Consider the following 27,992-nt stretch of genomic DNA (forward strand, 5'->3'; position numbering starts at 1 on the left):
ATCACGAACTACAGGTGGCTTAAGTACTGTGGCAGGGTTAATGTGACTGTCTGAACGCTCAGATTAAGGATGGCTTTAAAAAAAAGCAGGAGTCAACATATAGCCCGTCTCTGAACCATGACAACCATTACAGTCTGATCATAACAAAGTGCTTTTTTTGCCTTCAACAAAACAGAATATAGTTTGCTTTTCAAACAATCTCCATCTGCACAATTTTCACATTTAAAATAAAAATGTCCACTGTGTGTCACTCTTACCTGGTGAAATCTGTCATCTCCATCATGATCATGCACATCTGCTTGGCGAGCACAATGATGTCGTTGCCATTGTCGTCCCACTTGGCAACTTCTGCGTCTAACTTGCACTTTTCCTGTCTGAAGCTCTCCACCTGCTCAGCAATCTTTGCCTTCTCCTCCTGGGGAAGCTGTGCCATGATGGCCTGCAGGCAACACGGGAGTATGAAGGAAGCAAAAAGCATTAGAGGAGGAGGAAGATATTATGAAAGGGTACATTTGAGCTGAATAAATTGGGAAGATGGCTCATGAGGGAAAAAACAGTGGAGAAAATAAAGGAGAGAGCTAAAGTTGGGAAGGAGAGAATGAGAAGGAAATGAGAAAGAAAGGGGGATTATGCTAAGAGAAACAGCATAGAGGGCATTTATAAAAGAGCTGTTGCACCATTTGTTCATTTTTTTCCCTTCTGGTACACTTTTTTATCCACTCAACAAAAACTTGGACAAAAGTTAAACATTAAATCTGGGGTCTGATGACTTGCTCCTCTGAAACACTTCAAAATAAAGTTCTAAACTTTATATTTAATGACTGGAACTTTTCAAACCACTTGACATCTTATATCCATAAAAAGCAAATCCATTTTTTTTATTCGCCTTCATTTTTTTTTCTCCTTCCAAGAGAATACATTTGCTCTCTCAGCGGCCTTTGGGGGCAGGTCCAAAATGGCATAAATCTTGTGGCAAGGTCACAGGAGCAGTAAGGACCCAGTATTATTTGGGAGATAAATGTATAATTACCTCGCTTCTTAGACCAGAGAATGAATAATGCATTTGTTCAACATTATGTCAGGGAGGTGAGATGGAAGGAAGAGTAACCTGGTTTCCATTAGGTCGATTCTATTGACTCGAGAGGGTGAGAGAGAAAACGAGTACAGTGAAAAAAGGAAAGTCACCATTGTTTTTTAACCTCATCTATTATTGACTGCCCTCCAAGAACTGCCATTCTCTTAATGAAATAATCACCCTACTCCTCCCTTTCCCTCTTCCTTATTCCCTCTCTCACAGCAAAGCTGGTGTGTGGGGGTGTGGGGCGAGCTTGATGAGCGAGTGCGTCACTTTGCTCAGTGCCCCTGGTAGATGCGTGAGGAGGGAAACGGGAGGGGCGAAAAACCATAGACGACTTGTCTTCTTGAAATTCTTTGAAAGCGAATAAGCATAGGGGAGAGGGCCAACAATGAAAAAGAGAAAATTGAAATTACAGACAGAAATAGGGAAGCATGGAGGCACAATTTTCTCATCAGAGGCCAGCAGATGCGTCCATGAGCTTTGGCCTACTGATCACTTTGTGAGCGGGGTGCTGCAAAGCTTTGATGGCGGTTAGCTTGAAAAAAGAAAAGAAAGAAAAAAGCCCATACGGCATAAACAAACAAGCAAAACCAGCCCCCTCAAGCCCAGTGTAGATTTCCTCTGCTACTTGTGCCAAGACACACAAACAACAGAGCTGAAGCAAATCCCATTTAACAGCATGTGGGGTGAAAACACTGCTCATACTTAAAACAAATACCAAGTTACTATGTATTCAGACTGCACAATGAGGAATAAACCATTTAAATCACACAAGTGATTCCAGCAGGGCAAACTTCTATTCGCACTGCAGGTATGCCTGCGCGCGTTGCTCAGGGGCTCTGGGTCCTCGGCACCGCTGACTGGCTGAACATCGACTTTGCACTCGCTCGTCAACACATCAAAAACACGTCCAAATGTTAGTTCACCAAGGAGATTTGTATTATTTTATTAGAGTCACGAGTGGTTCTTAAAGCGGTGTCTGTGTCGCATAGCATCCCAATGATGATTTTTTTATGGATGGCAATTTGAAGAAATCGTAAAAACTGTGCTACATGATAAAAAAGTTAACACATTAAAATGGGACGAATTTATGCCAATTAAACAAGGATACTGTGTCTATTTTTCTTTATTATTTTGGCATTATTTTGACGTGGAAGAAACTCACCCAGAAACAGTCACAGCCTACTTTAACAACTTTATTTTATCAGCAATGAAAACATGGAGCCAAGTCACCAGCAGCACGGCACTGCCTCACCTCAGACAACCTCAAATATAGCTGTTTTTAATTTTCAATTTATTCTTCAAAACTACCTAAGAATCTTAATCTGAACACATCTTAACACATTGCCTTAAAATAACCGTACAGTTATTTTAATATACATTTTTTGGACTGTGTAAGCCACTTAAAAATGTTGCTGTTTTCTTCTAATCTTTAAAACAATTTTTAAAAAAAAGCCTCATAATTACATGTCATCCCCCCCTCCATGATATCAAAAATGGTGTCAAGGATCAAGTATTTCTGTGGGCATCAGTATCGAGTTTAAAATTCTTGGATGGTGGCCACACTAATATGTTGCATGAACTGCTCTGCTCACTCTTTTCATGCACACCTGCTTCCTTCTCGCTGACCTGAATCTATGTCGCTGCCACTGGTGTTACAGTTGTTCTTACAGCATTTCAAAAGCTTTTTAAACCCCACAGTCCACTGGTGGGGAAGTCACAACCTGCTGAGCTGAGCCTCAGGTGTGTTCATGTGGGAAATGACAAGGTCAAAGTCTAAATGCCAAGTATTAACACTTAGCCACATTCTACATTTATATTCTCGAAATTCTCGGCTGATTTTTTTGCTTTGTTCTATGTAACACCGCTTGCTGTTTCTCAGCTCTAAGAAAGTTTTATTTATGTTTCTGATTTGAATTGCAACCTGTTCTTAAATTCAAATGAGTCTGAATAATACTTCAAGTATTCACAAATATAATCTTGAGAACAACAAAAGATATTTTAGTCCAGATTCGTTAAAGGTGCTTGTGCTCTCAGCAGGTGGGGTCTGACGATTCAATAGCCCCCCCTTGGATATGACTTGCTGATTACATGTTCACATCTTAGTGTGGCCAAAAATATAATGCACTGTGAGTGCTGCCTCAGTAATAGGGACACTGGTGCTTGTGCTGTGACAGGCAGAGCTCTCTGACCTCAGGTCTCGAAGGTGGTCATTATCATCTTTGCTGTTCACATCTTTCCTGCACCCAACTGTTGAGGCATCAATAATTCACTTATTTCTATTATTATACTGAATGGTATGCTGCCAGTGTCAAAAAGGCTGAGTACGCCATTAGGAGAAACACATGGTATGGTATGGTATGGTTTTGCAAAATGCCACTGCAATGAGGCAGGGAAATAAAAATGTAAATTGAGAATCAGCGATCCTCTAGATGCACCAAAAATGTTTGTTTTTTTTTCCTTCTCCCCATCTTCTGCTTGTAGAAACTACATAAAACGAAGTGAAACTGCTCTCCTAAACAACTAAAGGGAGCAAAAAGTCTCTTGAACTCAACAATTTAGAGTGAAAATTCCTTCTCTAAAATTAGGGATCAGGGGAAGTTGGGGAGAGAAAGTGAGGGATTTGGTTAGTATACCGCTTCACTCTGAAAACGGCGTGACAAAAGAGAGTGCGTCAGGGAGGAAAAGAGAGAGAAAGAGGTTCTGAACACAAAAGAGAGCTGCAAGCACAGGGGTAAACACACGAGCCAATTGGGACGTCAGGGGAGCAGGAAGGGCCCCTGGTGAAGCACCCCCCCCCTGCCAAACACACATGAGCGCGCGCACACTCACACACACCGTCGTATCCTCCTCCTCCTCCTTCTATCCTGCACTCTAGAATTCACTTATCCCCAAATCCCTTTCCCTACTTTACTGATAACAACAAGGAGCGGGCCTCTGGAGCTTAACATAGTGGCAAATCCGGCCGAGGGAGTTCTGTGCCAATACACTCTGCGGCTCGGCTACGTCTGCAGGGATTAGAGCGCTTTCCGGGTTTCTTCACCAAGTGCGGCATCTTGAAATGACTTTAATTTGTTTCATTTGAAATAAACTGCCCAGACACTCAGAGTTCAATTTTATGGATGACCTATCAGCTGTTATCCAATCACAGTGTTAAGAAATGTTTGCCGTGTGTTGGGGTGCTTTATGTTTGGCTCCCCGTGCATTATCTGTGGCTTGTTATAGCAGCAGAGTTTGCTTCGGCATGTTCTGATAGAAAGAGACACTATACACAGACCCAATTCGCCTCTGTGTTTTTCTGCCCCCTCATTATACATGTTTGCTTTAATAACTTGGCTTTATGCAAAAGTATAATACAAGTGAAAAGCAGAGCACCACACAAGCCTGGGGAACAAAGGCTCCTGGGACTGCCCTAGACTTAATTTGATTTCCCCCCCTCTCTTTGGAGAAAGAAAGAGATTGAGGAACTTACTGAAGATATCATGCCTGTGTCCTGTGTGTGATACGACATACTGAAGGGCCTTGGAGGGATCGTGACTGTAAACCCCAGTATGCTCGTGTCAACTCCTATGGCAAAACCAGATTACGCTTTCTCTTGTCTCTTTGAATAGAAACACAGCTCGCTAGCATGGACTTGGCATGACCGTGAGAGGATAGCAAGCTCTATCCTGACACAACTGGATGAGGCAGACTGGGCAGATCACCAGCGGTTCACAGCAAAAACATCTTTTATGAATGCACTTGCCTCATGCATGTTTAAGCTCTGAGGGCATAACAGTAACCATGAGTAAAACAGGCAATATCAATTAACTATGTGAGAGGCTTTGTCAGCACGCCAGATACTAAGAAGGCACATGACGATGCAAACTCAACGTACAAATACGAGTAATCACATTTGATAACCCGCTGTGATATATGGCTTTTTGATTTAAACCACCTTATATCCTTATATCGCAGTAATAAGTTATGACAAAGGGACATGTTGTGACTTCAGACTGTTTCCAAGAAGAGCTGCCCACTCAAATCACAGCTGAATGCCAGGAAAACTAGTTAACAGTTTGGTGCTGTGGAGCTCCTTTGTGTGCAAAGGCTGGTGCGTCTAAGCTCAGATGGCCACGCAACGTTACACCGCGGGTGCCTTAGTGGGAGTATACATACAGCAAACTTAAAGTACTTCGCACCCAGGACCCCTACAGTGCTGGATCGGCTATTGTGCACCCAAAAGCCTGCGCCTGTTCTTAATCCTCATAATTAGAATAAATTCTTACTCTTCATTTGAACTGACTGACATTTGTTCTCTTGACAGAAATCAAATCTAAAATATTCTTCCATGCTTGTATATAAAGTGTACATTATTGGTCTGTTTTTAAGGATGGAAAATATATCATTTGAATTTCCCTGAGTCATTTAAACATTTTCTTCTACGTGCTGCTAGTTCTTGATGTTCTGGGTGCTTTATTAAGAAATAAAACAGTGTCAGGTGTTCGATCAGATGCCTGATATGAGCTGTAATTAAATTTCACTCACAAGCACTTCCAGTATTGATTGTGACTTCCATCTTTTAGGTGCAAAGGCAGAAGTAGCAAGATGGTATCATAGAGTCGTAATGTGGGAGGGAAGAGGTTGGGGTGGGTGGATGGTTCAACATGATATGCAGCTTTGCCCACAGGAGCCTATTTGTTTCCTTCTGCATTTCTCTCTTTAAACTATGAAAATAATCTTTAGCTAACCCAAGGCAATGATAAAAAAAAAAGAAGATTTTTTCGGTTCTGTTTTCAAGGGTTTGTTGGCAGGAATCATGTGATGATATTGAAAAGTTATACAACATGTTCTCATAGAAAACTTCCACTTATGGGTTAGTTTCTAAAATCCAATAATGGTAAATGAGTTGGTGCTTATAGAGTGCTTTTCTACTCAATTTGAGCACTCAAAGCACATTCCTACTACAATCCTCATTCACCTACTTTTACATTCATTTTTTCTATGTAGTTTGAAGCACTTTTGCCCTAATGTTAAAGCACACAATGAATGCATTGGGGTCAACTCGGGGTTCAGAGATGTGCAGGTTGGATGAGCCAAGGATCGAACCACTGAACTTCTGATAAGTAGATGACCCACCCCAGAAAAAATAAGAAACAAACAAACAAACAAAAAACCAGATAACGGCCTTACTTTGAAGCCATGACCAGTAGACTACTGCGACTAAATGTCTAACTGAGTCAGTTCCTGTCACACAGGCTACTGTCCAGCACAGGGTTCAGTAGTCATGAGTTAGCTGTTTTGTTTTACCTGTCAGCAGACACCACATGTCACATGTAGCACATTCAGTTATAACAAGCTGCTGTTTTGATGTGTTTTATTTCTCCCTTTTTATGCATTAGCCCCATGCGTGCACACGGGCGGGATAATGCAGGTCTCTGCCACAGAGAGAGGTGTCGGGCCAAGTCGCACTCCTGCCATCCACAATCCATTCAACATGCAACACACCGCTAGTCTCTGTGTGTGTTGCTGGAGGGGAGCAAGCACTGATACCCTCTTAATGTCCTTTAAGCTGGGCCCAAGTGAAAAATCACTAATGTGAAACAAAGCCCAGACCATGGCGATCACGACTGAAGCCTTGGCTCAGCACTGCACTGTATTTTGTGTTGTGGCTAGTGTCTGAAGGGAATTTGGTAATTACTTTTGTGTTTGTGATTGCAATTTTACACCTGCCATCCCGGAACGGTGTTTATTTAAAATAATACAGCTTGTTAGGACCATTTAAATGGACTTATATGCTATGTAAATGGACACAGTTGGATGAATCAATTTATGAGTAGACAGGGAATGGGGACGAATGTATACAAAGCAGCAACACTATAGTCACTTTGGTATTTCTGCTACTCTTTACCCAAAACAAATATATGTTATTTTTTATGTCAGCTTTGATGTTGATGTGCATTTGAGCAGTTGCAGCACAGAAGGGATGTGAACATCCACTCACCCGGGCACTCTGTCCAGCAATAAGCTGGTCATCTTCAGTCTGGACACTAGTCCTGCTGCGAGTATCATAGTCCTCCTGTTCAAAGTCAGAATCATCTTCCAGCTCCTCTGGTGTCTGCAGCAAACACAAAGACAGAGATAAAGTCAGAGATCAGGGAACAAACTGAAATAGACAGCTGAAAAGGGCATTTTTTTCTGCTTTCAAGCCCCAATGTGCTGAAATCATGTCCTTCTGATGCGTAGAGAATGGCTTAAAGATCCCTGAAAAGTTAATTGTCTCTGCCATTTTCCTACGTAAGGTCTTCCGTCATATTAAAAACCATATCCAATAGGTATTTCCAAATCAAATTCACAACCATAATGATTTATGCATTATTTACTGAGTGCTAAAAAGATAACTGGGAGGAAAGAGAAAGTCATCTGCGAATACATTTACTGTAACATGTCCCAAAGCATGTTGTTTAACTGCAGGAGAATAAATCTGTGAACAACTTGCATTTGTGCATTATTCACAGGTAAATATCTGGACCCATTTCCACAAGATCATTGATTGTAACTGCAGTTTATACAGAATGATGTTAAAAAGGAAGCCAAAAAGGGCTGCCAAGTTTTAGTCAGTTAAGGGGAGGAAGCAGCTTGGGGCGGAAAGCGATGGTGCAGCAGAGTATTTGTGAAACAGAAAAGCTCAAAGTCAAAACTCTTTACAAATGAGCATAACAGAGATGCTACCAATATGTTTCAATCACTTAAATATTATAATCAGTGTTATTATTAATTTTCTTTGAAACATTTTGACTTAAAGTCTTTAGCCAAACTCTTAAGTTACTGTTTGAATCCTGACTGCTTTTTTTTTTTTGGCATAAGATTTAAAAACTGCTGTGCAGTGATTGTAAGTTCTTAATGTAATTCAAAGCTAAAATAGTTTCAAAGCTGGGGAAAAATCCCTGTGTGTTTCATCAAATAAAGAATTCAGAGGAATTAGCAAGAAGAAGAAATGAGAGAATATCTGCTTCAGTTTGTTTATAACTTTGTATGTGTTTTCTGTACGAGGCGAGTGACTCAATCATTAATAAGCATCGTTATTCCTCTCTGCTGTCTTTTAAGTGACGTCCCAATGACAAAGGCTGTTAGTTTGCCAGGTAACTTCAAAGCAAGTAGTTGATCTAACGCAGATGGATTAATTTTAACAGCATCACAATGATAACACAGCTGGGCGGCTTAGGTTCTGTGGAGCAGAGGATCAAATATAGACATGTATCTGTGTAAAATTATTCTTACATGGTGACAGCCTGTATTCACAGTTCTGTCACAGCTATGCTTGTGAAGTGCATAGTGTTGCCTGGTTATTTATATCGGTATTATAATAAACTAACAGTAGTTTAGTTTTTCTCAAAAGGAGCACTTACAGTATAAAACAGGACCACAAAAGAACCACAGGTTGCTAGAAGGCCTACATTTAACTGTGCTAAATTTCCTTCTTAATTTTAGTACAATGCGAATGATTTTCTTTCAACTCAATCAGTGATATGATTATTCTCTAAATAAAAATAAAAAATGTGCCCATTCTGCCCTAATTGCATCGTTGAACTAAGGAAATAAAAGGCAAAAGGGAAGAGCATTTACACACTGGAAATTTGCTACTTATAATTTATTCACACAAATCTCAGGCCATATGGAGCTTCATTATCCATTCTTTAATTCAAGTCAGTTTGTTTGCTCACAATAGTGGGAATACAATTTCTTTATAGTTTCATAATAGCCCATTTCGTGCATATCCATTTGTAATAGGTTTTATAAAAGCAAATGTTTTATCAACTCATTCTACTGCAAACACCTACAATTTAGCTAGCATACAATTCATTTATTTTACTGTTTTATTGGACATAAAATCATTTTTTAATCATTTCTTTTGTTGGTAGCTTCACTAAATTATAGGATCTTGTTTCTTTACTTTCATTTTATAGATATGACAGTGTTATCCTGTCACAAATTAAATGCAGTGTATTGCTGGTGCAGCTGTTTAAGTCTCGGGTAAAATATCCAGGATAAGGGAACCAGTTGCTGACTATCTTTGTGAGACAGGTTATTCATGATAGCCAATTAAAAAAAAAAAAGAAAAGAGCCAGCTGTGTGAATGTGCAGCAGCGAAGATGATCGGTTTTGCTTTTCGTCAATAAAAAAAAAGTCTGATTAGAGCTGTGATCACACAGACATTAAGACTGTAATAAAAAACAAAACAAAAGCAGCCCCCTCATTGATTTCAATCAGGTCATTGCGTGGGGGTGCCAACTCAGAGGTTGCGTTACCTTGGAGATTGTGTTGCTATGTGTATAGGTTTCTGCTATTTACCTTGTAATGATTTTAACAATCCTAAGGATCTTTCAATAAAAGAGGCCTGCTATTACGATTACATTTTAGCATTTACACAGGCCATGAAACAACTTAACCCCATCAGATCACAGCAGCTCCTTTCATTGATTTCATTTTTAATCTGAATGTCTGGTAAGTTTGAACTTTCTAGGTGAGAAAGGCTGTAGGTCAGTTTCCTGAGACTGGGACACTGCGTAAATATTGGTTATATTGCAGTCTCCACCCATTGTTCAGTTTCATATCTCTTCCATTCTGTGCAATACTTACTACTTTCCCCCCCTGCACTCCTGCGTGCATGTGTCTGCGGGTACATAAAGGCCTGGACAAAAACTATGTTTCCAAGAACTTTCATAATAACTTTCCACTCTACTCAAGTTCAGCCTCAATTTTTAAACACTGTGGAGAATTGGTTTCTTAATCCGCTGACTGCTCATGAGATCTGTGCTGTAAAAATTCTAAAGGAGCTATTACTCGGTCTAAGTGGGGGAAAAATTTAAAAAAGTACACTTAAAAAAAATAAAATAAAAATTACACGTGGCACCAACATTTGCTATTTATACAATGAAGTCAGACGACAGAGAAAGCAAGGATCTTCCAAGTTGTTTCCCCAGAAAGTAATTGTACTTGGATAGGATTATAAAGCCAGCTGGTCCCGGGCAGTTCAAAGCTGCCTGTTTTACATTATTTACTAACATCAAATTATTTTCCATAATTAGATTTTTTTCTTTCCGAAGCTGAACTGGGAAACCTTCCAGCCTGCATAAAGTTGAATAAATGAATTACGTGGTGAAAGAGGAGGGACAGTTGGGGTGGGGGGGGTGGGGGTGCAGATACTGTAACATCAGATTTGGTACGTGAAACAGCAGAGCTGGTATCTTGTTGTTATGGAGCCGTTTTATCGTGACACGCTGTCAAGGGTTCTGCCAGATTCATAAAACAGATCATGTGACAGTGGTGACACTCCAAATGAGAATTGAAGATTTCAATTATGCGCTTCTTCATCCTTAGGGCGGATGTATTTTTGTCACAAAACTTCCACTATCACCCAAGACAGACAGCAGCACAGTTTTCAGTGGGAATAAGGTCCCTGTGATGAAAAGCAAAAAAGCACAAATTTGTCATGTTCACCAGTAGATTCAGGAAGTTTTTAATGTAACAGGTTTTATGATAGAAACCCCCCACAAAACACAGGTTATTACCTCAACAAGACAGATATTTAAACCAAATTTAAAATATGCTAATGGTAGTGAAGCTGCAAAAAAGCATATATTCAAACTAAATAAGCTCAACATTAGGAAATGAGCAAACTGTTCAGATGTTTAAAATAAAAAACCCAATCAAATATTTTGAATACACAGAAGAAGATGGGAAATTGGTGCAATTTGCTTTTTTTTTCTGACGGGCAATTCAAAACACTTTGACACTATCGCTGAGCTCTAGAAGCATTTCAAAGTATCTCAGCTAGTCTTTCCCTTTTGCTCTCTTGCAGAACATAATGGACGTACCCTTATCATGAGGACGGCTTTCCTGACGTCGCGGACGCCATCGTAGACCAAACGGGATGCATCAATGAACTCGTTCTCCTCAAAGGGCTGTGGGGGATTCATACTCAGTGCCTCGATAGCTACTTCCACTTGTTCAGCAAATCGGGGCATTACTGCAGGAAGAAAGAGGTAATGGAAGTAGAGATAGAGAACAAAAGAGAGACAGGAGGTATGGGTTTATCACTTTTTTCTATGATAGGTGAAGGATTATGATTAAGTAAAGGAAAATATATAAGAAAACACAGCTATGACTGTGCTGTTTCTCTATCCAAGGACATGGCTACCACTGTCTTCAAAATGTCTCGCAGCACATTCTTCATCAGTCTGTGTTCACTTCTGGAATGTCACCCTAAACCTCTTTATAAACAACAATATGCCATTCACACACTGCACACCAATTAGCTACTCCACATCGGCTTACCCGGCACGGAGACTGACCTGTCTCTCCCAGATCGGTTTGTGTGTTTGCTGCCATGTGGCACGGGGAAGTGTATGTATGTGTGCGTAACCTGGGAGCTCGCTCAGAGATGTCTGTGTGCTTCAGTGTTACAGCGCAAGGACGCGAGCTCAGCCTGTCAATTCACAATGCCGACGAAGGGAAACAATTTCATCAAAGTCTTTTCGAGGCAGACAAAAGCCAAGCAACAAAAGAAACGTCCCTACTGACCATAAAAAATGGTTGGTTTTGTTGTCGGTACCCATTGGCTAGACCTGATGGAAGAGCTTTATGTTTTTGTGTCTTCAAATGAATTGTGCTGAATATGAATAGACATTGTTTAATATCCAAAAATACAGACTGAAGGTTTTAAATATTTAGCAGGCCACCTTTCCAAGTAATCTCCTGTTGTGTCACAATAATTGAATTCCAGCTATGATAATGTACTTTTTTTTCTTCTTATGGACTTTGTGCTGTAGCAAATTATCATAACAAAAGCAAAGGCTTACCTAGAAAGCCAGTTGCCAGCTAGAAAAAGGTGTCCATTTACTGTAGATTTGTGGGTCTCTTTTCAAACACTACAAAAGCCTAAAAACCCACCATCACATTTGATTTCATTACAGTAGCACAAATAGAAAAGTATTTTCTTTGAATCCGGAATAGATATTAGAAAATGACTTTATGTACAGAAGGACTGGGTGAGACAAAGAGAAGGACATACTGTTTTATGTGTTTTAGGGAAAAAACATTCAGCTGCTTTAGAAGTAATAAGCAACAAATGTGTATCAATGGAGTGGATTTTTGAAGTGCTGATACTATGAATAGTTTAAGACAACATCATTAGAGGAGAAGACAGCTCTAATGAGCACAGAGAGATAAGAAAAACTGTGGAAAAGACAAATGAGGTATTGCAGTTTGGCCAGAGAGCCATGTTTGTGATTTTATTAGCATCTTCCACACTCTCGCCTCATTCTGACATGAAGAGTGAACTAAATCAATTAACTAGCTTGCACTAAAGGTGTATGAATCTGCAGTGTGCTTATTTGTCTGATATAACACATACGGTATATTTCACCAAACATAAAAGGCACTACAAAAAAGTCTCTCCCCTTTTCTTTTCATTTTTAATTCAGTTTAATCCACTTACTGGAGAAGCGTAAAATAGGCTTTTGGGAATTGCTGGGAAGGCGTTTTAAATAGAAATATTTAAATGTTCTCTGTGCTCTTAATGAGCAAAGTTGCTGATGGTAAGGAGCAATTTCACTCATTCCAGTTGAAAAATGATGAAGGGAATTAAATGTGACCATGTAGGGATGGATTTTTTTCACCCTCTAAGCTTAAGCATACTTTAAGTGAGAAGTTATGGAAGTACAATGAATGCCTCAAACCTCAAAGCTAACACGGTGCGCACCTGTGCCATGTTTAACAAGATTTAAACAGCACAATCTGCACAGTTCCTGATTTCTAAGCCACAAGATTCAAATTAAGACGGCTACATTTAGACAATCAAACACACAGCAAAACTGCACAGAAGCACGCACTTACATTCAACAGGTGAACACAAAAATATCTCCAAATCGATGACGTTGGCCCACTCGGACGGAAAATTTTAACAAGTACAAGTTTGTGAACAAGGTTTCCAAATCTGTGGTACTTTTTCTGCACTTTTGTGGCAAAAAAAAAAATCAAAACAAACAAATAAAAAAAAATAAGCATGTGCATATTGAACACAATTATTTATATTGTGTGACACTACTACACCTGCATGTTACAACATTGTTTGGCCTACTCATGATGATAGCAAACTGCTATTTAATCATAGTGAGAGAAGTAAAAAAACAAGGGGTGGTAGATGTTGTTTATATCCTAAAAATGGGTCATTTGAACCCTTTGCTAAGTGGTTGCTAGGCGGTGTGATGGTGCCATAACATACAATCGATATTTCAACTTCTGCTGATATAAATTAGATCATAGTGTTGTGAAATGTAAATGATGTGAGGCTTTTATAAAGCGTTAGTGATGCATAAATAACAAAAACGGATCATTTTAGCCTGTTGCTAGGTGGTTTGCTCAACTCCTGACGACCAAAGCAAAAAATAAACACACAGACAGACAGAGACTTTGGATATTAAAGTAAGATATCATATATCACAGCAACAAAGTTGCATTTTATCCAGTTTCAGATCAATTCTTTCCACAATTCCCCAACACAGTCTGTTTCAAAAGAAAACAGAAAAAACAACAACAAAAAATAAAAGCACTCCCAAGCAATGCTGTAGTATGAAGCAGGTTTGACAGAGCTGCCTTACTTTCTGTTAGCTGACTTGATAAATTCTAAATATTAAAAGATAATGGTTATCTCGACAGGGGTTTTCTACTTTCTTTGTTAACTTTAGACTCTCCGAAGAGACATGAGACATTAGAGGGACAGGTGATAGAACTCTACAAAGAACAGGAAAAATATAATGCCATTGTTTACCACTCTTACAATTATCCACCCATTTACTTATTGTTTTCATTTCCTTATTGCCCTGTTACTTACATTCTAAGACAATATAACACAGACACATCGTTAATACTAAGCTATTACTTGGGTACTGCTTATTATTTAATTACATGGTATTTACTTTATCACGTTATTACATGACATTTAAAGCTGCTACATAACGTGCAAACCAAAAGTGTGACTATTAATTCACAAAGTAATATATATTAAGTTTTACTCCACAATGTTACCTGTGTCAGCAACAGGAACGCAGAGTGGCAGAGTTTGAAATATTACTCTTTCTGGGTCACATGATGCTGTGTAAACTTCAAATACAGTGGCTTGCAAAAGTATTTGGTCCCCTTGAACTTTTCCACATTTTGTCACATTACAGCCACAAACATGAATCAGTTTTATTGGAATTCCACGTGAAAGACCAACACAAAGTGGTGTACACATGAGAAGTGGAACGAAAATCATACATGATTCCAAACATTTTTTTTTACAAATAACTGTAAAGTGGGGTGTGTGTAATTATTCAGCCCCCTGAGTCAATACTTTGTAGAAACAACTTTTGCTGCAATTACAGCTGCCAGTCTTTTAGGGTATGTCTCTACCAGCTTTGCACATCTAGCGACTGCAATTCTTGCCCATTCTTCTTTGCAAAACAGCTCCAGCTCAGTCAGATTAGATGGACAGCGTTTGTGAACAGCAGTTGTCAGATCTTGCCACAACGTTATCAAGGGTTGCAAGTTTGGTTAGGAATCTGCATTCATAAACCAAACGCATCTACTAAACTACTACACTTACACTGGTAGGGATAAGGCCTAGCCAGCAACTCTCATACTGGTAAGGCTTTAAACCTTATCAGTATTCAAATGTATAGTTTTTTGACAACTATTGATGGGATACAGAGGGAGAAATTGGAACAGTGCTGAATTAATGATGGTCACATGAACAATTTCATGCGCATTGTTTTAATATTATTTCCATCATCCCTGCACAAGTTATATAAAAAAAAGCAACAAAAAAGAAAAAAACCCTGCCATCTGCCTCTGGCTGTGGATGGTGTTGTGTTCACTCACTATGATAGAATAAAATGTTTTCCTCAAGAAGCCTCAGCCCATTTGGTGAGCTGTAATTGTCATGCGTCACTGTAATTGGCACAGTTATTTCAAAGCCAGTGAGGCCAGAGATGTGATTCATATAGACAATGAGACCAGTGGTACAGTTTTGTTTTCTGGTAATGCGATTAACACTCACAATCTAGAGATAAAAACAAGCGTAAATACTAACCTCCTAGTACAGTACACTGGTGTCTGCTAAATGAGCACATCCACCTATTCAAACAGGGAATGTGTGACCGAATGAGAATTTGAGAAAAGGGCAAATGTTTGAAAACACGAAATACCATGTGACTAAACCTTAATTCTTTAGTCGGACCATAATTCGCCTGGTGTAATTTACAAAAGCAGAATGGGAGAGGAAACAGGGTGGGAAGGGTTGCAAAACATGGTGCGTCAAGAATAGCTAGGGGCTTAATAACAGCAGCCCACGAAATTGAAAATTATAGAAGCTTTTATAAAACATATTACTGTCATTAACCTTCATCCCTGTCCTACACGCACTGCGGCCAAGCAGCATCGCCCCTTATCTGCTGCTTGTATTAATTCCCTGCACAGGTAGGCACAAAAATGTGACCAAAAAGAAACAATCAGTGTTTTCCAAATGAGAGGTCAGATCCACTTCCTCTCTCATATTGGCTAGATATTCAAGAGCGTTGCAATTTATCTGTTCAATCAGATCATTCTCTAGAGTTAAAACTGTGTTTTCTCAATTTAGTGCAGGTGATGAATGGGAAAAGGCTAATTTCTGGCATGCACTACGTAACACTCAGCAAGGCCTTTAAAATCTAATGCTACTGCACTTACATAAAGCAAAATCACTAAATGCGCTTTAAGATATCCACACAGCTTGCATAGCCACTTCCTAATTTTGAAAACGTTGAACTTAACAGCTTTGATGATCGGCGGTCGAACCACAAAGAGAATGTGCTGTATATGATGCTCCTCCTGCTTACTGGTCTCCTCTCCTTCACTCTAACCTTGGTTAAATTGTTCCACCTACCTCTTCCTACTGCACTGCTATTCTCATAGCAATTTCCTCATCAGTACTCTCTCCCAACTCCTGCCTCTCTTTACGCACTGATTGAAAGGCCCCACCTCCTCTCCTTGCAAGCTTAGTTTGCCATCTGCTTCACATTCTGGTTAAAGACTCTTTTCCTATCATTAAAACAATAGACACAGATTCAAAAATTATAACTCATTTATCTCAACAACCGTGTTGTACACTTATGGGCCATATAAAAAAACGCCATTTTCAGTGTTAAAAAAAATGATAAAAACCACTGATTCACTTCCACATTTCCCCTTAACAGTTATTTTTTAGAGACACAGTCAATGAAAGGTCTTTAGTTTTCTTCATTAGACCCTCCACTTGGCATTAACAACTGGCTTCTTTGGGTACATGTGTGAATGTGCCCAACACACTGATGAGTCATTAAAAGCAGATTGTTCCTGCATATGGACCCATTCCATTAGCACGTGCATCTCTGTGAATGTGTCCTACACTTGGAAACTTTGGCAGTTAAGGACTCCGGTGGTCTGGACTGACATTTAGCCTTCCAAACAGAAACAATTGCAGGCTTCCTTTTTCCTTTTCTGCATATAAAGCGAGGAAGTGGTAGCTTGAGCACTCTACTTGAGATCAGATCACTGAAGGCGCATGTTAATGCGCCAGGTATGAGCCGAGCCTTAGTGTCTGATGCACTTCCTTTTAGTGCTCTTGATCCACTGATTTACAGGCATGACATGTGGGTGGCAGTGTGTCCGTGTGTGTTATTACTCACTGCACTCACTGCAAAACCCTGGCTAAATCCTATTTACTGTGCCCTGATGTAATAACAAGGAGCAACATCACCCTGCTACCTAAATGGCACTCTGACTTAGGCAATATATCAGTTTTTTAATCTACCCTCTCCAGGCACCACATTAATGACCAACTTAAAAATTTGTCCCTTCTTTTGAGGAGAAGATTAGTCTAAACCAAGGCAGTTAGTGGGCAGAATAGTGTATCAGTAAGGAAGGAGGGAGAGGAGGAAAGAGAGGGAAGCCATAACCACTTTCCCATTAGGCTATTGATTTTTCTCTCTCTCAAGGACACGCTTCAGTCCCGGGCCCATGTGTAGACTGTCTGTCAGGAATCTATAGCTAAGCTTTACACTGAAGAGTTGTGAGCCTTGGCTGCTTGTGTTTTGGCCTCGGCATAAATCTGGCCACACTCGAAATGAGAAAGAGGGATGGGCAAATTGAGACAAGGTCAAAGGGTAGGTAGCTGTGATGAGCGCTGTGTGCCAGCTGTCAGAAAGAAAGGCAAGTGGCTGTGATTGGCATGAGTGGCTGTGGGCATAAACACAGGAGCAGTCCAATAAAAACACAAATAGCCAACGCAAAACACACAACTACCCACATACGCACACTTACACCCACACACACTTGCAGAGACAGAGTAAAGGGATAAATGTTTTACACATGCTCACCACTGGAGGAAAGTTAAGAAAAAGAGAACACATCAATGAATTCCACTAAAATCCTTGCGCAAATCGCTTAGTGAAATCCTTGGTGACAGCTATTGATTTTTTGGTGGAGTCTAGTTAATTGGGCTCAGTACCCTCTAAAAACTGTGTGGTCCTATATCCCTTCCCTTTGTTCAGCTACACTTAATCATCTTTCCCCCTAGCTATAGATTTCTCCTTGACTGTGTTCAAATCCATAGACATCAGGTCTGTGAGGACGGAGGGGAGAGGGAGGCAAAAGTTCACAAGGATCAATAAGTGCTTTATGGTCCAGATCAGATGTGCATGGTAGCCCTTAAAACCCCCCAACTACTGCTAAGACGGAAACTGGAAGGGGAAACACAACAGCTCTTCATCAAAGAGAAATATGGAGCCAATGAAACATTCGTCTAACACGGTTGCTAATTCCCCACCTTAACGTCTCAATTAGCGCCCAAATCATGAGGAGACCTTGTTAAAATTAAAGACAGAAGCCCTCCCAAAGGCCCGGCATCTCGAGAAAACGCAACAAAAATTTGTTTGGTGCATATTCTTTCTGTGAAGAAGAAATCACCTCAGCCCTGACCTTAATGTGAAGTCGCCTTGAACCTGTGTTTTAAACAAGTCTGTTTATCTGTGGGTATAGCAAAGTGCAAGGTCACCAAAGTTGACTAAATCTAAACCAAAAACTAGATCAAGGTGTGAAAATGTATTTCCTTTAGATTTACTTTTTTCTTTCCCCTGAAATCTGAGGCTGTCACGAACAACAGTGTAAAGTTTGCGCGCACACATAATCCTCATCTGCAAAATGGGAAGTGTTACATAAGTTAACAATCATTTCCTTTCATTGCCTACAGTGCTAAATTTACAGGAGAAATTACCGCCCTGCATCTATCAAAAACGCTGCAAAATACAGCCTGCGTGAAGTAGGAAACTGTGTAAGTGACGTCACCCCATCAACAGCTCTCGATTTGTTGGTGTTAGTAACACTGACATAATGCTTCTTCATAGTGCTGACTCTTGCTCCATGGAGGATTAATAAAAGCATGTGACGAGGTTAGAGTCATACAAAATTGACCTCAAGTGTCTGTAAGATAATCACCGCTGAACTCTATCAATTAATTACCCCAATCAATTAAACTGAATCATGCAATAAGTGAACAGAATGTGTTTAAAGTACCATATAACTAATACTGTAAGTAGACTGTTATGGTGGGGTTCAGCGCCAGAAGAGGGTCTCAGACAGATGGCGGTGTGAACACACGTGGCACACCTAATGCTGTTTGCGACTTATCAGCTAGCAGGGAGGGGAGCTGATTGTGTCTCTCAATTATCCCGGCAGATGAAAGTAACGAGCGAAACAATAGATATACCACCTCGCTAAATGGGCTCTAATGGGAGAGATAGAAAGCCGAGTCGGAAGGATGGGTGAGAATGGAGAAAATATAACAAGGAGGGGAGTTGCTGCTGTGCTGATGTGAAAAGGGATTGTGGTCAGATTTTATTCTCGTGGACAGGTAATTGCTATATTACTTCTCTCCTTTCATCCTGCATTTTTTTGGGGGGGGGAGGGTTTGGCCTTCTTTCATGATGCCACATTTTAAAGGTGTATTATGGTATATTTTTAAGGGATTGGCTAAGACAGTATTTCATAGCAAACGCTGCACATTTTCTATCTTCCTTGCTTGTGTCTAGAAACTTTGTAAACAAGACAAAGTAACACAAAATCACATTAAAAACAGAAACTGTCACCAGTCTGCTTCTCTGAGTATTGCAGGAATGTTTTTGTATGAACAATCGCTGTAACATTTGGAGTTGTCACGTGAACGGCCCTGGCAAAAATGAACAAATTGTTTCTACTGAGACTTCTCTGCATTTTTCATGTGGCACGTCTTCACCGGTGCACATATCGTCAAGAACTCTGCAAAAGCTTTCACCTTCTTCCAACTCGCAAATAATACTAGGCTGCAGCTCAACACCTGCGCTGAAAGTGGAAACGTTGCAAACGCGCTGAAGCAATGTCAAAGTTTAGCTTTAAGTGGTGTAGGTGGTGACTGAGTGATACATGTTTTCCTCCTCTGGGCTTGCCGGCTGTACTAACTGTGTACTCAGCCCTGCTGATGTTACCACCTCCTGTACATACTCACTTTCACAGATGCTTTCTGTATATGTTACACTGTTTCCTGTAACCACAGTCAGGAAGTAGACTCAGATCTACAATATACTACACTGCAATGTCTAAAGTATTCCCTCACCCATCCAAACCACTGAATTCAGGTGTTTCGACTACTTTAATGGCGACAGTGTATAAAATTAAGCAGGTAGGTATACAGACTGCTTCTACAAACACTTTTGAAAGAATGGGTCGCTCTCTGGAGCTCAGTGAATTCCAGCGTGGCATTGTGATAAGATGCCACCTGTGCATCAAGTCCAGTTGTGAAGCTTCGTCGCTACTAAATATTCCACAGTCAGCTGTTAGCTGTCCATAAAAACATGGATGAACAAAACACCATTGGGATAACTAGAGCAGAGACTGCAACACAGGCCTTCTTGTCCAACATCAGTGTCTGACCTTCTGGAATAATTAAAATTACATTAATTAAAAATTAAAAATTCCCATGAACACACTCCCAAACCTTGTGGAAAGCCCTCTCAGAGGAGTTGAAGTTGTTATAGCAACAACGGGTATTCCAGCACCATATTAAAAGCATTTTTCTGTTGTACCTTGTTTTTTTACTATTATTATTAAATTTTTGTAATATATATCTACAATTAGGGCTGCCACAAACGATTATTTTGATAGTCGACTAGTCACCGATTATTTTTGCGATTAGTCGACTAATCAGATCATCATCCATTGGACGTAAAACTACAGCTTATTGCACCAACAGCATCTGCTCTTATATAACTATCATTAGCTTACAGCTTTAAGTGTTTAAGGTCTGTGCTAACTAAAAATAAAGACAAGATGATAGTTTATTCAATTTTAATGAAATTTGCAGATTGTTTCGGTGAAGTTTAATAAACTCCTTGCTATCTAAAATATAACAGGACACTGGAGTAGATTCTCGAGCATCTCACACTTCTGATAATCAGCTGTCTGCTTGACGTTTATTCAGCTGTGTAAAAACTATAACTTTAATCTCAGACAAACTGATTTACTCAGGAACAAATAAAATACAAAAAAAAAGCCAAACAATAACATTTTAAGTTATCTAAGTGACTCATATATATTTAACCTGAGTAGCGAAAGACGGCGGTGGGTTTGAAAACGATTTGCGGGGAGCGCTAGTGAGCCTTGCCCCCGGCTCGCTAACGAGCTAGTGGGTAACAGACGTCTCCGAAAACGTCGGAGCGCTTTTGAAAATATGTGGTGTCCTGATAAACTGAGCAGATATTTGAGGTTTACACAGCTACATTCTCGCCTGAAAATATGTTAAACGTTTATTTTGTGACCCAGAAAGAATAATAAGAGTAACATTAAAACTAACTAACTGCTGCCATTGTTGGAAACTGCGCTGGGCCGCGCTATGAATTCTGGGACACAGCTGCTTCTTCTTCTTCTTCTTCAGGGTTTAACGGTAGCTGACATCCTTGTACATGCAATGCTGCCATCTTCTGTTTCAGTCCGTTATTACACTCTTAAATCCTGCCACTTATTCCTGCGTCTTTTGTGATCTTACAAAGCTTCAAACGACGCGTCGACTATTAAATCAGTCATCGACGATTTTGATAGTCGACGTAATCGTGACTAGTCGACAAATCGTGGCAGCCCTATCTACAATCTGCTTTTCTTTTTGACCCTTGTGCTGCTGATTGAATTCCCCCAGTATGTTCAGAGGTAAAAACTACTGAGACAATATAAGAATTCAAAGTTGTCTCCTAAACAAGGATTTGGAAACGTGTTCATTGTTTGATCGGCCTGGCACTGAGACAAATGCAACTTTCCTGGAAGATGACATTGGACAGAGGCTGTAAATGAATAAATAAAAGAGTGAGAGCGGATAAGACTTTCTGTTAGAGCCAGGAAACTAATCAAAACTTTAGACACTGGACACAGAAGCAGTCAAGTCGTATCTGTGAGACCAGACTGGTGAACTAATGTAGCTTCTACATGTGTGCGCGTGTGTGTGTGTGTGGGTGCATATACGTATGTGTTTCTATATGTTAGGCTATTCCTAAAAGTAGCTTGGCTTGCCAAAAAGCTTGCAGCAAAATATTTTGACACAGGGTGAAGCACAGTGTATGCATCGTACTAGTAATACATTAAGCTATGGCTCATTGTGGATCTTCTGCAGCTACACAGGCTCTGTGTACAGCGCACTAACCAGTCTCAGACAGGAGCTTGATGGACTCCAGCACACGCTCGGTGTAGACCCCGGGCTCATAGTTTTCCATCTCAGCGTTAATGATGTGGACCACGCGAGCAGCTCGGCCCCGGATAGCTCCAGCAGTTCGGTCAAGAGTGTCCACATCGCCCTCTTGGAGAGCTATTACACATTTGTTGACATCCTCAAGGATGTGGTTCTCTTGAGAGTGAGAGAGAGAGAAAAGATGACAGTGAATGAAAGTGGGAAACAAAAAATGAAAACGACCCAAGGATTCTGTTGTTGAGAGACATAATTATTGTTTAATAAACAGATTTTCCTGGAAATCAAACTCATTTTTATCTTTGAGTGTGGATATACTGTTGAGTTTATTTCTCCAAGAAACATGTTGATTATGGACAAAATTTAATACCTGTTGCTTTTTTTGGACACCATCCCACCCCCGTCCAAAAAAAAAAAAAATTTCTTCTGCCTTTTGATGGTTTTTTTCTAGTTCACTGTATTTTGCTTCAAATGCTGTGATTTCTTATTTTTTATTAACTAAATAGTAATTTTGTTTTTCACATCAAGCCTCCATAGAGATTTTTTGTGAAAATTTGGTACCAGAGAACACAAGCAACAACACTCAATAACTCACTCGCTTCAAGCGAAAATCAGGAGCATGTGGACCATTTGCTTCAATCAGTCAGTCTGTGAGGAATTTGTGCTGGCTCATACCTGACACAGAAAGGAAATCATCCACAGAAGTGATGTCATCCACAGCCTCAGTCAAGATGCGCACTTGTTTCTCCCACTGATCTTTGAAAACATCCATGTTGTCCTGGGCCACCTTGCTTTGGGGGCGGGCAGCCAGAGTGAGTGCAGCATTGATGACCTGATATGGGACAAGAAACGTTTGCAGTAGCGTAGGCGTACATGTGTGCTTTTAAAATGAAGTCTTAAAGACATTTCTGCACATCTGTGAGTCATTTCAGGAGAAAAGACATCTGTACTAGTTTATATATAAGATATATAAGAACATACAGCACGGTGAAACATAGTCTGGCTATCATGTCAAGACTCTGACACTGTGAGGTGAACAGTGTGGCAGCAGTGGCACAGTAGCTGAGTGCTATGCTCTTTCTCGTAGTCATTAAGGTTTTCAGTCTATGCTGTGGCCTGCTAGTAGCAGCTACAGCTACAGACTAAAAGGATTTAGCAACCAAACGTTTGCCACATTTGCTGTGAGATAAAAAAAAGATATGCTTGAAATATATTGTTAATTGCACAAATGTAATAAATGATGCAGAATCTTTTACAGCTTAAAAAAGCAAGGCTTAAAGAAAGCACAAGACCTTGATATGTTCAAGGTAAACCCTTCAGCTTTAGGACAAAGAAAAAAATAAGATAAATACTTCACAGGGATATAGGGATGATAAAAATAATACCGGCCTTATCGTGTACTTTGAAATACCAATAGACAATATTTTAGCTACCCAAGGGAAGTAGCAATAGCTCCTTTGGAAAATGAAAGTGCTCTCCTCCTCCTGCTTTTGTTCCACAGTCAAACCCTCACTTTCCCGGGGGATTTCATACCCGGAGGCAGTTAGCAGAGTTAGTACCACCAATAAATTGTTCAATAAACACTTACTGCATAATGAAAAGTTAAAGCAAATAACTTGGGTACTGCCACTTTAACAACAAGGACCAGTTTATTTATTTATTTTGTGCCTTTGCTTTCTCACTTTGTGCTTTTTAGATTTACTTTTAGTGAAATGAATCTGATCTAGATTATGATCTGAACATGGCAGTCACTGAGGCAGTGTGTGTGTGCACGACTGCGTGCATTTGCACGTGTAAAGAATAACCAGTCTGGTTTAACTCTACTCGGAACAGATGGAAATACCTCTCTTTGTTGCACCTCCTCTTTGTTCCCTCTACTCCAGTCACAAAGCCTATGTCTATTATGTTTTTTAATCTGCCTGTGTTCAGCTGTGCCAAGCAGTGTCAGGGGACAGCGCCTCTCCAAGTTTTATAAGTTAGTTGGTCTCGGTAGGTACGGGTAGAGGAGACTGCACATTAGATCATGAATCTTAAAATCAACCTCCCTTCTCCATTTCTCATTCTCGTTACAATGTTTGGTCCTGTGTGGATAAGGCTTACTGTTAACCTTGGAAACAACTGATGGATTTCAACATCCTCCTTTGTTTCTTCCTGCGAAACAGGACTACAATGTCCTCCTACACATTATTCATAGCTTTTCCTCCAAATCCGACAACTACAACCTCTTTCCTTTAATATTCCTAAATATTACACTTTCATAAATCAGTAATTAAATATAGAAAAGTTCCTTAAAAGAACATTTTGATTTGATCTTATGTTAAGAATTTGTATTTTATGTAGTGCTGTCAGCGTTAATCTCGTTAAAATGACGTTAACGGCATAATGGCTTTAAAGCGGCAAATCTCCGTTAGCGAGTTAGCGCGGAACGCCCCGTACGTGGGGCTGCACGCATTAGCACGGTTAGCTCGTTAACGCGTTAGCACCGTGCAGCCCCACGCAATCTGCGCTAACTTGCTAACTGAGATTTGCAATGTTGATTCGGTTATGGGGTTAATGTCGTTTTAACGAAATTAACGTTGACAGCACTAATTTTATGTGATGTAGGTGTTTTAAAATCCTCACCTGTGGACACAGGCTGTCGATCTGGGTGGCGGCCATTCGTACCAACTTCACGCCCTCTTCATTGTTGGAGATGGAGCATGCCAAGTTGGCCACCTGAATAAAACAAACACAAAAAAGAGACCTAGCTGTTTTAATCTTGAAACTGTTAGCATTGAGGAAAACAAAAAGAAAAAATGTTGTGCCTCTATCAAGCGGTCATGCTCCAAAAAGGATATCTTCATCTTTTTCAAGACTTTTGCTGCAGCAAATATTTCTGCATGCTGGCCATAAATTCCTGTCTAAACCAGTTTCAATTTAAGTTTGAGGGCCACAAGTGGCAAAACATTTTATTGTGTAGTTGAAGGTAGAATTCAACAGTCTGAATTAAAGCAACCAAGTTCCAAAATTATACTCCAGTACAGGCCAGTACAGTCTATTCTTTGTGTACAAAACTCCCTGCCTGTGTATTCTCTCCACAGCACAGCAAGGCATCAGTGAGAAACGAGGGGGGATTTTGTATTAAAAATACTGTAACTGTGATAAAATCCCACTAGATTGGTGTAATTGTGACTCACACTTGGTGTGTTGTAAAGTTAGAAAGCAATTTTGAACAACAAGAGGACAGAAGATTTTATTCTCTATTATCTGCAAATGAAAAGTAAGGGTTTGTGTTTCATTGTCCATATGAACATGAGTGTTTACCTATCATTTAATATGCAAATCTGGGTTATCTTTGTATCATTATTTGTCCAACTGAAACATTTGTGTTTGTACTGTACATTCATTTCTTAGGTATGCCTGTTAAGCTGCTTGTTAATACCAATCTCTAATAAGTCCTGTCCCAGGAGCTCAATGTGTTTAGTCATTTCGACACGGTGAAGACAACCTGCAGGCTGGACCTACTGAAGTTCAAACCGAGCATCTGAATTGGGAAGAAAGGTGATTTAGTTGACTTTGAACATGGCATGGTTGTTACTGCCAGACAGGCTTGTCTGAGTATTTCAGAAACTGCTGAGATCCTCTGCTGGGATTTTCCCGCACGACCATCTCTAGGGTTTACAGAAAATGATCCAAAAAAGAGAAAATATCCAGTGAGCGGCAGTTTGGAGGATGGCCAGACTGTTTTGAGCTCATAGGAAGCCACCGGTGACTCAAATAACCCAAGGTATTCAAAAAAGCATTGCTCAATGCACCACAGGTCAAACCTTGAAGCAGATGGGCTACAGCTGCTGAAAACCACACCGAGTGCCATTCCTGTAAGCAAAGACGAGGACACTGAGACTTTAGTTTCCACAGGCTCATAGAAGATTGGAAAAATGTTGACTGGACTGACAAGTCTCGATTTCTGCTGCAGCATTTGGATGACAGGGTCAGAATTTGGTGTAAACAATATGAGTGCATGGATATGTCCTCCTATGTATCAATGGTTCAAGGCTACTGGAGGAGTAATGGTCTGAGTGATATTTTCTGGGAACACCTTGTGCCTCTTAGTACCAAATAAGCATCATTTAAATGCCACAGCCTACTAGAGTATTGTTGCTGACCATGTCCATCCCTTTATGACCGCTGTGTACCCACTCTCCCGATGGCTGCTTCTAGCAGCATAAATGTGCCCTGTCACAAATATCAAATCATTTCAAACTGGTTTCCTGAATGTGACAATGAGTCCACTGCACTTAAATGGCAGTCACCAGATCTCAATGCAACAGAGCATCTTCTGGGATGTGGTGGAACAGGAGATTCTCATGTATGAACACCCGTAACATCTGCAGCAGATGTGTGACGCTATCACATCAATATGGACCAAAATGTCTGAATCTCTGCCATGAAAAATTAAGACACATCTGAAGGCAAAAAGTGGCAAAAGGCAGGCACAACAGAGTAGCATTACCCGTCTTATTTTTAATTGCAGTAATTAGCTGGTATCAGATCAGATTACAGGGCTTTCATTTTCATTTTTCATTAGACAGGCGGTGCACATAGATTTGTAAATGAGCAGCAGGTGACATAAAGCAGATGTTTTTGTGTGTGGACATTTTCTTATGGAAAATAATGGCACAGACGTCTAAAGTATTACAGTAACATAACTATTTAGGGCATGCACATCAGGTAGGTCTGAGAGAGAGTAGAGTACTGCTGCACCGGCTGAACGTAGATAATAATATTAATTCAGATCCGAATGGCCAAGCTTATCAAATATGTATATGCAATTAGGATTTCAGGTATAAAGCATGACTGGCATGCCTAAATAATCACGGGGCCTGGTGGTGGTGGAGAGAGGTGTTTTATTATATAATTATGTTGCCAGATGGTTTTTATGTATGACACACCCTTAGGTTGATTTATGTCTTTCTTTATATCAAGGCACAGTTTCTTGATCACATGCTTTCAGCTCGAATCCTTTATGGGAGACACACAGAGTCGCTTATCCAAGTTAACTTTTAAAGACTTTGTTGTTAAAAAGCTTCACTTTAAAAACTAAATTAGAAAATCCCATGCCTCTCTAGTTTTTAAACTAATTATAAGAGCTTGACAACATTTCAAGATTTTATATTTTAGTGTCTGCGTGCAGTATTCCTATAAAATATCTGAAACCACCACAGCAATTTTTTGTCTTTATGGCTATGAGGAACAGGGGCACAGTTTGTGCTAGTCCCATGTGAAGTCATCCACAATATCACTGTCTCTCACTGTTAATTTTCATAACTTTAAACTGTTTAAAACCCAACACCATCTCTAAACAAATCACATTTCGGCATGAGCCCAGGCTTTGAAACTGAGCTAAACAGACACATGCCGGTTGGCAGTAAAAGGTGCCAGTCTGCATTAGCACTTCTAGTACTCACACGTCACTGTTTGAGGCAAATTGAGGTAAATCAAATTTGTGTTAGAGGACTCTTGCTTAGAGCTCTGTCTCTTTACTCATGACAGCAATGAGCACATTGATGGATTATAGGCCTTTATGCGAATCAGTGTGTGTATGTGTTTAAAGCGGTGTGTGTGTGTCAGAGAGGGGGGGGGGGGGGGTGAGTGAGAGCCTTCACTTCACATAAACGTGAAAGACGGTTTGCATATTTGAGAGCTACACAAATCACAAATTAAGTTACCTGAGTTACAGCTCTAGCTAAATTTGCATAACCTTTCTATATTTCTTATAATATTATAATATTTTTGAAAAATCTTTTTCTGTTTGCAAAGCACCTTTGAAATGTACAAGCTTATAAAAATACTTCAACTGATGTTAAAACGCCCTTAAGAGTTTCATTTTACTGCAGTGGACTAAAGCTATTCCCAGTTCCTAACTGAAAAATAAACACTTGCTATTGTGTTGGCAATTAAAATAATTTCTCTCATTAAACACATTAATATGAAAAATGAAATTGGAGTAAATGGACCTATTCCTCTCTGTCACAGGATATTTTTAGCTGTACAGTCGTACTTCTTAGTGCTTAACTTGTTTATCCAGTTAACTTAAAAATACATGGGAATGGGAATTTGTAAAACAGAATGCAA

At 39.9% G+C, this 27,992-nt stretch overlaps 1 protein-coding gene across 1 annotated transcript in view; it reads right to left on the reverse strand.

Annotated features, from left to right (window-relative positions):
* Window positions 1-27,992, reverse strand: part of ctnna2 (catenin (cadherin-associated protein), alpha 2) — a 330,513-nt gene that overhangs the window by 14,388 nt on the left and 288,133 nt on the right. Inside the window, exons 10-15 of the mRNA XM_004549527.4 lie at window positions 24,501-24,593; window positions 22,554-22,710; window positions 21,837-22,037; window positions 10,936-11,087; window positions 7,062-7,175; window positions 258-439 (exon numbers count right to left, since the gene is read on the reverse strand). Of these exons, the coding sequence (XP_004549584.1) occupies window positions 258-439; window positions 7,062-7,175; window positions 10,936-11,087; window positions 21,837-22,037; window positions 22,554-22,710; window positions 24,501-24,593 (899 nt within the window). The remainder of the gene's footprint in view (window positions 1-257; window positions 440-7,061; window positions 7,176-10,935; window positions 11,088-21,836; window positions 22,038-22,553; window positions 22,711-24,500; window positions 24,594-27,992) is intronic.

This window comes from Maylandia zebra, linkage group LG6 (genome assembly GCF_041146795.1).
Source record: "Maylandia zebra isolate NMK-2024a linkage group LG6, Mzebra_GT3a, whole genome shotgun sequence".
NCBI lineage: Eukaryota > Metazoa > Chordata > Actinopteri > Cichliformes > Cichlidae > Maylandia > Maylandia zebra.